This window comes from Dipodomys spectabilis, unplaced genomic scaffold, assembly GCF_019054845.1.
Source record: "Dipodomys spectabilis isolate Male_0828 unplaced genomic scaffold, ASM1905484v1 ptg000127l, whole genome shotgun sequence".
Classification (NCBI taxonomy): domain Eukaryota; kingdom Metazoa; phylum Chordata; class Mammalia; order Rodentia; family Heteromyidae; genus Dipodomys; species Dipodomys spectabilis.
This window is the reverse complement of record NW_024870804.1, coordinates 1,648,788-1,662,607: the sequence shown is the minus strand read 5'-3', so window position 1 is coordinate 1,662,607 and position 13,820 is coordinate 1,648,788. Positions and strand designations below refer to the sequence as shown.

General features: G+C 39.9%; 1 protein-coding gene across 3 annotated transcripts in view; it reads right to left on the bottom strand.

Annotated features, from left to right (window-relative positions):
• Window positions 1-12,162, bottom strand: part of Acsm3 (acyl-CoA synthetase medium chain family member 3) — a 38,961-nt gene extending 26,799 nt beyond the window's left edge. Inside the window, exons 1-3 of one of the 3 annotated variants that reach the window (XM_042689781.1) lie at window positions 12,067-12,162; window positions 5,396-5,669; window positions 4,043-4,253 (exon numbers count right to left, since the gene is read on the bottom strand). In XM_042689781.1, coding sequence (XP_042545715.1) covers window positions 4,043-4,253; window positions 5,396-5,614 — 430 coding nt within the window. In that variant the 5' untranslated portion in view covers window positions 5,615-5,669; window positions 12,067-12,162. Of the gene's footprint in view, window positions 1-4,042; window positions 4,254-5,395; window positions 5,670-12,062 lie in introns of all 3 variants that reach the window. The other 2 variants (XM_042689780.1, XM_042689782.1) reach the window with 2 other exon arrangements.
• Window positions 12,163-13,820: the final 1,658 nt, after the last annotated feature.

Here is a 13,820-nt window from a genome sequence, read left to right as displayed (position 1 = left end):
AATAGAATGGAAGAAAGACAGCCTCTTCAGTAAATGGTGCTGGCAAAATTGGTTAACTACTTGTAGAAAACTAAAGCTAGATCCTCATATATCACCCTGCACCAGAATCAACTCCAAATGGATCAAAGACCTCGAAGTCAAAGCAGACACTCTGAAAACATTAAAGGATGGAATAGGAGAAACCCTAGGTCTCCTTGGCTCAGGCCGAAATTTTCTGAATAGAGACCCGGAAACACAACAAATCAAAGAAAGGTTGGACAAATGGGATTGCATAAAGTTGCAGAGCTTCTGCATGGCAAAGGACATAGCTAGCAAGATCAATAGAAAGCCCATGGATTGGGAGAAGATCTTTACTAGCCATACAACGGACAAGGGTCTCATATCTAAAATATACTTGGAACTCAAAAAATTAAACCACCCAACAACAAATCCTCAAAGAAACAACTGCCCAATAAACAAGTGGGCGAAAGACTTAAAGAGAAACTTCTCTGAAGAAGAAAGAAGGACGGCCAATAGACACATGAAGAAATGCTCAACCTCCCTAGCCATAAAAGAAATGCAAATCAAAACAACATTGAGATACCACCTCACTCCAGTTAGAATGGCAAAAATCAAGAACTCTAACAACAACAGATGCTGGAGGGGATGTGGACAGAAGGGAACCTTACTTCATTGTTGGTGGGAATGTAAACTTGTTCAACCGCTTTGGAAAGCAGTATGGAGGTTCCTCAAAAGACTCCACATAGAGCTCCCCTATGACCCAGCAATCCCACTTTTGGGCATTTACCCAAATGTTTACGAACAAGACCACACTAAAGCTACCAGCACAACTATGTTTATTGCAGCATTATTTACCATAGCTAAGATCTGGAACCAACCCAGATGCCCCTCAGTAGATGAATGGATCAAGAAAATGTGGTATATATACACAATGGAATTCTATGCCTCCATCAGAAAGAATGTCATTGCCCCATTTGTTAGGAAATGGAACGACTTGGAAAAAATTATATTCAGCGAAGTAAGCCAGGCCCAAAGAAACATAGGCCCCATGGTTTCCCTTATTTGCAATAGCTAGTATATGTATGAGTCAAGCAGAAAAGGTCAGATAATGTGATGTTAGGAAAATGAACCCTTAGATATGTATTTTAATGTTTTTTTTCTTTCATGCATGTGTTTCTAACGCATTTATAAGATTATTTCTTTGTTGCTTTGTATGTCCCTCCCCCACTGTATAACCCCTGCTTTCACTATATTTGATGTCAGTATAACTTGTGGAGGAGATGGGGAAAAACCAGTTGTTTAAGGATACAGGTGGACCTGTTGCAACAATGAGAAGTACAAGTTGTCATGTCCATAACGAGCTTTACAATGTCAGTGTGGGGGGGGGAGGATTGGGACTGGGGGGGGGGGGAGGGGGGAGGCTGGGAAGGGATGTGAAGGGTAAACAAAGGAGGAGGCTGCAATGCTTGGTAAGAAATGTGCGCATTATCCTGCCCATGTAATTGTAACCCCTCTGTACAGTATGTTCACAAATAAAATAAAATAAATTAAAAAAAGAAAGTATAATGTACAAGAAAAAAAATGTTTTATAAATGTTAAAAAAAAAAAAAAAAGAAATGCTCCCCCTCTCTAGCCATAAAAGAAATGCAAATCAAGACAACGCTAAGATTCCACCTCACCCCAGCTAGAATGGCTATAATCAAGAAATCTAGTAACAACAGATGCTGAAGGGGATGTTGCCAAAAGGGAACCCTACTGAATTGTTGGTGAGATTGTAAACTTGTTCAACCACTCTGGAAAGCAGTGGAGGTTCCTCAAAAGACTCCGCATAGAGCTTCCTTATGACCCAGCAATCCCACTTTTGGGCATATACCCAAACGATCACATACAAGGTCATACCAAAGCTACCAGCACAACCATATTTATGACAGCATTATTTACCATAACTAAGATATGAAACTGACCCAGATGCTTCTCGGTAGATGAATGGATCAAGAAAACATGATATATATGCCTCCGTCAGAAAGAATGACATTGCCTCTTTCATTAGGAAATGGAAAGACTTGGAAAAAATCATATTAAGTGAAGTAAGCCAGGCCCAAAGAAACATAGGTCCCATGGTTTCCCTTGTTTGCAGTGGCTAGGCCAAGCAGAGAAGGTCATGAGTAATGTTAAGCAAAATGTACCCCAAGACAGGGACACAAGAGGTTTTTTTTTTTCCTTGCTAGTGTTTTTAATGTACTTACAATACACTATGCTTTTTTTGTTTCTATTGTATGTTCCTCCCCCGTGGTATAGCCCCTGTTTTCACTGGATTTGATGCCGGTGTTCTGCACCTTGTATATACATTTTTGTAATTTGGGGAGGGGAAGGGATATTGGGAACACTTAAATGGGGATGCAGGCTGACCCATTGTGACGACGAGATGTACAGGACACTATGTTGAAAACGAACATTACAATGTCAGGAGCAGGGGCGGGGGGGGGGGGGGGGGGGGGGGGGGGGGGGGGGGGGGAGACTGGGGGCTAGGGGGAGACCAGTTGGGGAGGCGGGGAGGGAAGTGATGGTAGGGGAAACAATGCTCGCTATGAAATGTGCTCATTACCCTACTCATGTAACTCTAACCCCTGTGTATGACATTTTTGCAATAAAAAAGAATATTAGATTGATCATTTCTCATCCTTCCAAGAGAATTTGCTTTTCTTCCTGCCAATAACCACGTTTATTATGTTTTTGGAAGACGAAACTGCCTCTGACCACATCTATGTTTTGTTCATCAGATTTTGCCTCAAAACATTTTTTTTGTCAGTCATGGGGCTTGAACTCTGTTGCCTCAAAAATTAAAAAAAATAGGGCTGGGAAGGTGGCTCAGTGGTAGAGCGCTTGTCTTGCATGCATGAGGTCTTGGGTTCAATTCCTCAGCACCACATAAGCAAAAAGAAAAAAGCCGGAAGTGGTGCTGTGGCTCAAGTGGTAGAGCGCTAGCCTTGAGCTGAAGAGCTAAGGGAGAGTGCCCAGGCTCAGAGTTCGGGTCCCACAACTGGACCCCCCCCAAAAAAAAAAAATTAAAAGATTGAGTGTATGGATCACATAGATTAGAGTCTGAAGCATTTGAGTTAGCAAATCAAACCCATACACCAGGCAGATTATAGAACAGAGAGCCACCTATTAGCAGAGAGAAGAAGTCAAAGGGCACATATGAATAAGATGAAGACCAGAGGCCCTGTAGCTTTAGAACAAAAGAAACAGAGAAAGAGGCTGCTGGCTAGAGTCTGTTCTCTTCCAGAAACTCCCTTGTTCCTTCTACACTTTTTTCCCTTATGAGGCTTCTGATAGCCACAACTCAATAACTCTCCTTTCTTATTGCACTAATAATAAATAGGTATCTATTCCTAGCAATCAAAAACAGTTCCTTACCAAGTGAGCTTAAGCAACACTCATGAAAACAATCATTTTGTTTAAAAAAACTGCTTAAGGGGCTGGGAAGGTGGCTCAGTGGTAGAGCGCTTGCCTTTCATGCTCGAAGCCCTGGGTTCGATTCCTCAGCACCACATAAGCAAAAAGAAAAAAGCCAGAAGTGGTGCTGTGGCTCAAGTGGTAGAGTGCTAGCCTTGAGCTGAAGAGCTGAGGGACAGCGCCCAGGCCCAGAGTTCAGGCCCCACGACCAGACCCAAAAAAAAAAAAAAAAAAAAAAACTGCTTAAAAGTGGGCTTACTTTTTCAACATATAATTCACAGATATACATGAAATAGAATAGACTAACACTTTTTCAATGGAATTAATGATTATAATTAATAGATGAATAATATTTGTTATGATAGGAATATTAATTTGATAAATATTTTACTCAACATTGACTGTTTTCCAATCATTGGAAGTACATGGCTTTTTAGGAGCTTACATAGCTTTATAGTAGTGATAGATTTATAAGCAAACAATATGCCCAAACAGTTAGAATAGAAATACATATTACTTTGTAGAGCTAAGAGAAAATGTCTTACCCTGCTTAATTTAATGTGGTTGGATTGCAAGCATTACTGACCTGTTCGCAGACAGGCCACATTTGCAAGCCACCACTCTGGGATCTTGGGCAGAATCACAATGACTCGATCTCCCCTTTGCAGTGAACAGGCTTCTGTAAGTATATTGGCGAGTTTCTTGGACAAAGACCCCAGTTCCTCAAAGCTCCACTTCACCTCTTCTCCATTTCCACTGATCCACCAGAAGGCTGGATTGGAAGGCTTCTTTCCAGCCTGCAAAAAGGCAAACCAAATATGAACTTAGAGATTATTATACAGTTAAGTTTCATTCCAACCAACTTAATGGAATATATTTCCTATAGAAAGATTATAACTCATTAGGAGTTACATGAAGTATTTAGAAATAAATCTGAGGCCTTTATTTCTGGATGTTGAGAGACATGCCATTTCAAACCTTTTTTGTGTGTGCTGGGGCTTTTACTCAGAGCTTGAGCACTGTCCCTGAGCTCTTTTGCTCAAGGCAAATGCTCTATCACTTTTGGTACAGCTTTACTTCTGGCTTTTTGATGATTGATGATTGATTGGAAATAAGACTTTCTAGCCCTGGCTGACTTAGAGATGTGAGCCTCAGATCTCTGCTTCCTCAGTAGCTAGGATCATAGTGTGAGCCACAATTCTTCTTCTTTTTTTTTAATCAGGGAAGAGCGCGCACGCAGTCCCCAATTCTTGGAATTGCTTTCTATTCCTTTTTGTTTAAAACAAATAGCCGGGCGCCGGTGGCTCATGCCTGTAATCCTAGCTACTCAGGAGGCTGAGGTCTGAGGATCACGGTTCAAAGCCAGCCTGGGCAGAAAGTCTGTGATACTCTTATCTCCAATAAACCACTTGAAAACCGACCAAAAAAAGAAAAATTAAAAAAATAAACAAGTAAAAATAAATTAAAAAACAAGAAGCATACATTTATGTACCCCAGACTTTCTTAACCAAACATAAAACTACTGACATTGTGGGAGCTTTCCATTACATAATGTTATTATTATTATTTTTGGGGCCTGAACTCTGGGCCTGGGTGCTGTCCCTCAGCTCTTCAACTCAAGGCTAGTGCTCTACCACTAGAGCCACAGCGCCACTTCCAGCTTTTTTCTTTTTGCTCATGTGGTGCTGAGGAAGCGAACCCAGGGTCTCATGCATGCAAGGCAAGCACTCTACCACTGACCCACCTTTCCAGCCCCACATAATGTTAGTTTTTTAGCAACATCCTTTACCTCTATCTTAGGTTCCAGTAGCATCTATTCACCTCAATTGCTTACCCACTCATGGGAACAAAAGTGTTTCTAGATGTTGCTAAATATTCTCAAGAGACAAAATCATTCCCAGGTGAGAAACTAGTTGACTGTCTCTACCTTATCCCATACCTTTTCTATATTGGTCCACTGGTCCAGGACATCTTTAGCAAAGTTGAAATATTCTGGAATCTCTAATTTGAAGTCCTGTTTCATGGACTCATAGTCAGAGAAATTTTGAGGAGTTACTCTTCTATAATCTTTATGCAAACACCTCACAGATCCAGGAATTGCTAGGTGCTGTAAACACTTGACACGAAGTAACATCTCCATGGTGACAAGAACTAACATCAGTTAGTCTCATTGAATATTTTAACACTCAGGATTTCCATGGGAATGAATCCATCTAAAAGACAAACAAAAAGGTCATATATTTGTTTCTTTCCTTTTTTTTTTTTTTTTGCCAGTCCTGGCACTTGAACTCAGGGTCTCTGTCCCTGAGCTTCTGCTCAAGGCTAGAATTCTACCACTTGAGCCACAGCGCCACTTCTGGTGTTTTCTGTTTGTATGGTACTGAGGAATCAAACCCAGGGCTTCATTCATGCAAGGCAAGCACTCTTATCACTAAGCCACATTCCTAGCCCCTCACGTATTTGTTTCTATCCCCAAAGTAGCAATAATCCAAACAGACAAGTTTATTATTATTAATCATAATTGTCATAACACCATTTTGGAGCACTCCCAGTGTTCTAAATACTATGCTTGGTGTTTTAGATACTCTTTACTCTTTGTCATTACATTCTCAGAGTAATCCTGTTAAATGGGTATTGTTTTATTTATTTATTTGTTTATTTGAAAAAATGACTAGTAAGAGGTATTGGTTGGGTTTCAACTCAGAGCTCTGAACCCATCCTATTCTCTTGACTTCTGTGTATTATCACCTCATATATGTTTCTAAAGATATAAAGATCTGGGTTGGGCATAATAACTCACTATAATTATACTGTAATCTCAGCTACTCAGAGGCAGAGATAGAGAGGACAGTGGTTTTAGACAAGAAGTTAGAAAGACCTGCACTCACAAGTGCAGCTGTGGCTCAAGCTAGCCTTGAGCAAAAAAGCTAAGGGATAGCATCCAGGTTCTGGTGCTCTCTCTTCCTCTTCCTCTTCCTCTCTCTCTTTCTCTGACTCTCTCTGTGTGTGTGTCTCTGTCTCTCTCTGTCTCTCTCTGTCTGTCTGTCTCTCTCTCTCTCTCTCTCTCTCTCTCTCACACACACACACACACACACACACACACAAAGACCTCATCTCATCTTGGTTAATGAGCTGGGAATTGTGGCGTGAACAGGAGGCTGCAGGTAAAAGGATCACATACTGGGATCTACAGTGGCAGTCTGAGGCTATCCCTGGGCAAAAATAACTAAATCAGAGGAGAATGGAGGTTAAAGAATAAAGGAGATTAAAAAAAGAGGCTGTTAGAGCAACTGCTTAACATCTATGAGACTCTGAATTAAAATACCAACAAACAAATCTGAGTCCCAAATTAATCTCTTTTGCAAAGGGCTAGAACTTTCTGATCTAATAAATTTCATTTTTAGATTTCAAAAGTAGTGTGGAAATGCTAAGAAGGAGTTTTTTCACAATGTATAATCTATAAATGAAGAAACTGGGGAGTTCTCAGTGCCAATTAGGTATGAAAGCACTGTCAGTCTGCTTAGGTTGTAGGTTGCAGTTCCCATGCTCCCAATAGGAACCCACACTAGAACCAAGTTCAGGCTTGTAGGTGTAATATAGGGTTTTAATCTTTATGTGGGTGAGGGCCCCTGGGTCACCTAGCCCTCCCTGCTTCTGTCTGTGGGAAATCATTTGATCACAATATCATTTACTTGGTTGAGGCTAATAAAATACAGTATATGAGTATTTAAGGTTCTCCTCAACATACTTTTTTATAATTTTCCTACAAGGAAACATGAACTACTCTCATAATCATTAAATCATACTTTTAACTATAATTTGAGTTGTGTAGTACATAAGACAGACTAGTTATGTGGAAGTATTTCTGTGTTGATGAAATGCCCAAACAATGCATAATATCAGATATCAACTAAGTTTTACCCTAAATGACCTGGGATTTGGGTATCATGATATTGTACTGAATGTATTGGGAATCTAGATACTTGTTCTGAACCTCCTACTTCTTTGTGAGAGAACTTCACAAGTCAGTGATCTTGAGTCCTCTGAGACCATCCAGTTTGAGCATCTTTATTTTTTACCTGCAAAGAAAATGACACCAAAGAGGACACCAACTGGCTTTAGTCTGTACTATAAGAGCTAGTACTAGAACTCTGGTTTTTTGATGTCTATTTGAATGATTTTACTTCAGCTCAATAGGATTTCATTAGAGCAGCAATTTTTGGTCTTATGTTTCATTCACAGGAAAGCTTTTATAAAATTTCTGCTTACTGTAAAGTTAGAATTTATCTGGTTTTTTAGAAGGATGTTGGTGGCTCATATTTATAATCTTAGATAATCAGGAGGTTGAGACTGAGGATCTCAGTCCAAAGCCATGGGGGAGGGGGTAGAGTGACAGTCCTAGAATTTGAGTTCAGGGCTTAGGATCTATCTCTGAGCTTCTTTTGCTCAAGTATTATGCTCTACCATTTGAGCCACAGTGCCACTTTCAGCTTCTATTTGTGCTTAATTGGAAATGAGTCTCACGGACTTTCCTGCCAGGGCTGGCTTTAAATCATAATCCTCAGATCTCAGCTTCCTGAGTAGCTAGGATTACAAGCATAAGTCACCAGTGCTTGGCTCTCTGCACCATTTTAGAGCTGTTCTATATGTACTCAAACAAATATAATAAATTCTTATATCTGTAATACTTTCACACAACAGGTAGCCTATAATTCACTCTATCAGTACATTGAGTTCTTCATTCTGATTGTGTATGGGTGTGTGCATATGTGTGTGTTTAGGATTTTTAATTTTTTTGGCAGTGCTGATGTTTCAGCCTCAGGGATTTGCACTTACCTAATATGTACTTTACCACTTAAATCATACCTTAAGCCAATTTTTATGTCATATTTTTGAATAGGCTCTTGAATTTATGTGCAAGCTAGCTTAGAAAGTGATTCTACTATTTATGCTTCTTGGGTAGCTGGGACAGGTACATTATCACTTTGCCCAGCTTTTTAGTAAAAGATAAGGTCTAGTGAACCTTTCTTTTCTTTCTTTCTTTCCTTCTTTCTTTCTTTCTTTCTTTTTTTTTTGGACTGAGCTGCCTCAAACTATAATCCTCCCAATCTTTACCTCCCAAATAGCTAGCATTTTAGCCAACGAGGTCCAGATTTTTTCAAGCTACACTGAATTCTAATGAATAACTTCAACATAATTTCTTTAAAAACCTAGTTTTTAATTGATAATCACTTTAACTGCCTATATCATTTGACTACTTGGATAAAAGTTAGAAAGTATTTTCTAGAACAGAAATGCCCTGATTCTTTTTTTAATACAAATAGTATTTTAAAGTTGATATGAACCATCATAACAGTTTTCTCATCCTATTCAAGTAAGAGGCAATAATTTGAACTAGTTAGTACAAATACTTTGGAGCACTGCACTTTATTCTTTGTACATTACCATGGTTGATTATTTATTCAACAAATATTGACTTAGTGGTAACCATGAAATGTTTCAAACAGAAGAACTATGTGAAAACTCATTAGACAAGTTCTACCTGCTGTCATGGAAAGAAATAGATAAGCAAAGCCAAAAAATATTACAGAGAGCGAGAGAGAGAGAGAGAGAGAGAGAGAGGGAGAGGGAGAGGGAGAGGGAGAGGGGGAGAGAGAGAGAGAGAGAGAGAGAGAGAGAGAGAGAGAGAGAGAGAGAGAGAGAGGGAGAGGGAAAGGGAGAGGGAGAGGGAGAGAGAGAGAGAGAACACAAAAAGCATAACAAGAAAAATGGGAATAAGTGGTTATTTTAGGTCTCTCCAGGAATCTAACTTTTTTTTTCTGAGATCTGGCATGTGGCTGCACTGTGCTAAACAGCCTTCACTGATTTATTATTTCTACTTTATAACAAAGGAAACACACATACACAGAAATAGAAGACACATATTCAAATTGAAAAATGAACTTGCTTATTCAAATATTTGTTGAGTACTCACTATATGACAAACTGATATTAAATGTTGAAAATACAGTTGTGAACAAGAAATTGTTTTGTTCCCTGGAAGTTTTTTTTTTTTTTTTGGGTCCAGTTGTGGGGCCTGAACTCTGGGCTTGAGCGCTGTCCCTCAGCTCTTCAGCTCAAGGCTAGCGCTCTACCACTTGAGCCACAGCGCCACTGCCGGCTTTTTTTCTTTTTGCTTATGTGGTGCTGAGGAATCGAACCCAGGGCCTCAAGCATGCAAGGCAAGCGCTCTACCACTGAGCCAACTTCCCAGCCCTCCCTGGAAGTTTATAGACTATAAAACATATGCAAATGTTTTCACTGGGGATAAGTACACTGCACACAACTTGCTGATATTGTGTAGAATCAGAGTTTAACATGAGTTCATCCTTATCCTACATGCACATTCAAAGTCCTACAAACACCAAAAAGAGAGTAGCTAGTTATTTGGAGCTTAAAATGAACCTATTTTTACTTTGTTTAACCAAAGAAAAAATATTAACCTCTGGGGCTGGGAAGGTAGCTCAGTGGTAGCTCAGTGCCTTGCATGCTTGAGGCCCTGGGTTTGATTCCTCAGCACCACATAAGCAAAAAGAAAAAAGCTCGAAGTGGCGCTGTGGCTCAAGTGGTAGAGTGCTAGCCTTGAGCTGAAGAGCTGAGGGACAGCGCCCAGGCCCAGAGTTCAGGCCCCACGACCGGACCCCCCCCCCCAAATTAACCTCTCCCTAATCAAAACCACAATATTGTTTTTCCCCAACTTAGTTCCTGCCTTTTTAATGGTATTAGCATTTTATATCTTCTATTTTGTAGGTGTGTAAAATTGTTCATAGATGAATGAAGATAAAACCTTCCCAGGATGAGTCTAGATTTTGGATTTTGCTGTTCAAGACCCATCCTGGCTCTTGACTCAGGGCCTGGGCATTGTCCTTGAGCATTTTTTGCTCAAGGCTAGCACTCTACCATGAACTACACCCCTAGTTCTGGCTTTTTGATGGAGGAGTAGTTTATTGGAGACAAAAATCTCACAGACTTTCCTGCTGAGGCTGACTTTGAATCAAGATCCTCATATCTCAGCCTCCTGAGTAGCTTGGATTACAATAATGAGCCACCTGCATTCAATTAGATTTTTATATTGAGACATAGAAATACTGCTAGGGAAAACGCTACTAAGAAAGTGCTATTGGCTGACTGGTTTTACTTGAAATATAAGCTTTATGTGCAGTGGAGCAGCAGTGCCAAAGGCACTTAGTCGCCCACATTTCTATAAATCCCTTTTTCCTAGGTAGCTCTACTAATAACAGAGAGTTAGCATATGTAGTTTCAAAGCAAAGCAAGTTGCCTACTGTTCTTCCCAACCCCAACAAGTCACTGCCCTTATGCAACATTTAAAACTACCTTTTGTTGGGTTGGGAAGTTGGCTCAGTGGTAGAGTGCTTGCCTTGCATGCTTGAGGCCCTGGGTTCGATTCCTCAGCACCACATAAGCAAAAAGAAAAAAGCCGGAAGTGGCACTATGGCTCAAGTGGTAGAGCGCTAGCCTTGAGTTGAAGAGCTGAGGGATGGCGCCCAGGCCCAGAGTTCAGGCCCCATGGCCGGACCCCCCCCCCTAAAAAAGAACTACCTTTTGTCACCCAATGGAGAAAAACAATTTCCTCCAGCTTGTTTGCTTAGATTTTTGCACCTGTCAGTTTTGCAAAGCTTTCTAGAACTACTATACATACTTTCTACATAATAGAGAAGATGATATTTCCATCTGTCACTGAGCAGGATGGAGCTAAGCATACAGTACAGTAGAAAATTTAGCTGCTACTCAGACTCCCTTAATTTTTCTAAAACATTTTATCAAGTAAACATATGCATTAAGATTCATTGTACTCACAAACTGACATTTGAACCTCTTTTTAACAATTATTTAAAGATAATAAAAACAAATCAAATCAAAATTGTAAAAAAGTAAACACATGCACATATTTTTAAGAATCAAATGGCAGCAAAAGACTTAAAAAGAGAACTAAGCTTGTATGTTCAGCATCTACTGTGTATGCTTCTTCCGCATCACTTACTAAATGCTATATCACATAACAATTAAGAAATTCTGAAATATATTGGCTGCTCATAATTTCAATGAGAACATTATTTGTGTGTGTGTGCCAGTCCTGGGGCTTGAACTCAAAGCCTGGACACTGTCCATGAGTTTCTTTTGCTCAAGGCTAAAGCTCTATCACTTGAGCCAAAGCTCCAGTTGTGGCATTTTTTTTTAGTTTTTGTTTTTCCTAATAGGAGATAAGAGTCTCACAGATTTTCCTGCTTAGGCTAGCTTTGAATCACAATCCTCAGATCTTAGCCTTCTGAGTATCTACAATCTTAAGCATTAGCAACTCATCTCTGGCTATGAGAGCATTTGTTCAAATTTATTTTTCAGTTAGCATGCATTAATGGCATGAGGGAATTTCACTGTGATAATTCCAAAGATGAATAGTGTACTTTAAACAAGTTCACCTCCTACATTAATTTCACCTAGTACTCCACCCCCCTCATTTGTTAGTACTGCTTGTTATCTTTCAACAACAACAACAAAAAAGCTGTAAACAGTGCAGCAAATTTTAGACAGGAGAGAAGATGACATACTCACTAAAGTTACAAACTCTTCTTCAGACAACTGGAAGTGGTGGCAGTCCAGGGTCCTTAGAATAATTCTGTAACTTGATTTCTCACTTCTGCTTTAGTCGTAGTAACAGTCCAAGGTAGTCTGAGAGGAAGCAAGCAAGTGCCTAATCTGGATTGGTGGAGGTATTCTGGAGGGAGGAGCTGGAACTCCAGGCCAAGTTTACACAATCATTACCAATCTTTCTTACAGGTTAATGACTGGGATTTGGAAAGCATTTTTACCTCAAGCTTTTAGCAGACTTGGAATGCAAAATTTTTATAAGGGAAAAATGTCCAAAGAGTTACTGAAATGATTAGTCCTGTAAATACGCAGGGGAAGTCCTCAAAAGGAAGAAAGAAGAAATGGAAGAAAGCATAAAGGTTTTTGCTTGTTTGTTGCCTATCCTGTGGCTTGAACTCTAGTCCTGAGCAGTCTTGAGCTTTTTGTTCTAGCACTCTACCATTTGGAGCCACTGTTCTACTTTCATATTTCTTGGTAATTTATTGGAGATATAAGTTTCATGGACTTTCCTGCCCAGGCTGGCTTCAAACTGCAATCCTCAAATCTCAGTTTTCTGAGATTTACAGGCATGAGCCTCTGGCACCCAGCAAAGATTATTTTTTTAAGACCTCACAAAAGCAGTTTAACCAGACATAAGAAAATTAGGGCATAGATAGTTAAAGCAATTTAAGCAATTTACTCAAAACTCATAAAGCTAATAAGTGGAGGACCATGAATTTGATACAGTAGTCTGGATTTAGAAAGAAAGTATGGAATAGCCATTTGCTGAATATTTATAATACTGAACACTTTCCACATAGTGTCTCAATATTCATAATAAAATTCACCCTATCTTAATACTCAAAATAATTCTGCATGGAAATTAACAATTGTTTTACCTACACTGAAGAGAAGGAAAGCAAATATTGGGAAAGGTAGATAAATAAAATCAATATAAAAGTCATCTCCAAATCTACCTAATTTCTTATCTACTCCTGCTTCTTATATCTCATAAAGGTATTCTGAAATGAAAAAAATGTTGAGGGGTGGGTAGGACTGACCTACCTTCGAGTTAATTCTTTCTGTTGCACTGGTCAGGACTAAATATAAGAACTATCAGGTCATTCCTGAAAAGACCTGGACATCTTCAGTTCTCCTTGTTAGGGAACTGAGTCATGAGTGTTAAGAAAGATCAAGTAGACAGAAGGAAAGAAGCCAGAGACCTCAGCAGACCAGACCAGGCTTTAATCATGGCTGCAGAGGGACTCCATGGAACACTGAGCAGGATCTGGGAGACAGACTGGGGAGTGAGGGGGGGAAGAGGGGGAGTGTTCTAGGTTTTCAGACATTTAAGATGAGATTCTTCAGAAATGTGCCCAGTTCTCCTGGAGGTTTATTGCCAAAACTGTCCTAATGGGAGTTTATAGTGTAAACAGTCCTGTCTGTGGAGTTTTACAGTAGGGGTATCTTCCTTATGCCAGCAGACCTGCTCTTTCACATTAGGCCTGTCCTGCACCTTCCAATAAGGCCAGATGTGCAGTTTCCCTGAGAACCAGTAGTGCCCCGGGGAGGGTGGTCCGTGGGCCCCAGGAGTAGTAAGCTATGAGAACAAAGCAGATTCTCATCACTTCTCAGCTCATTCTAAGTTAAAATTCAAGTCCTTTCATGGAGTGCTCTGACCTGTTGGAGCTATAGTATACCAGACTCTTTGTGTGTTCTCAAACACACCAGCACGTTCC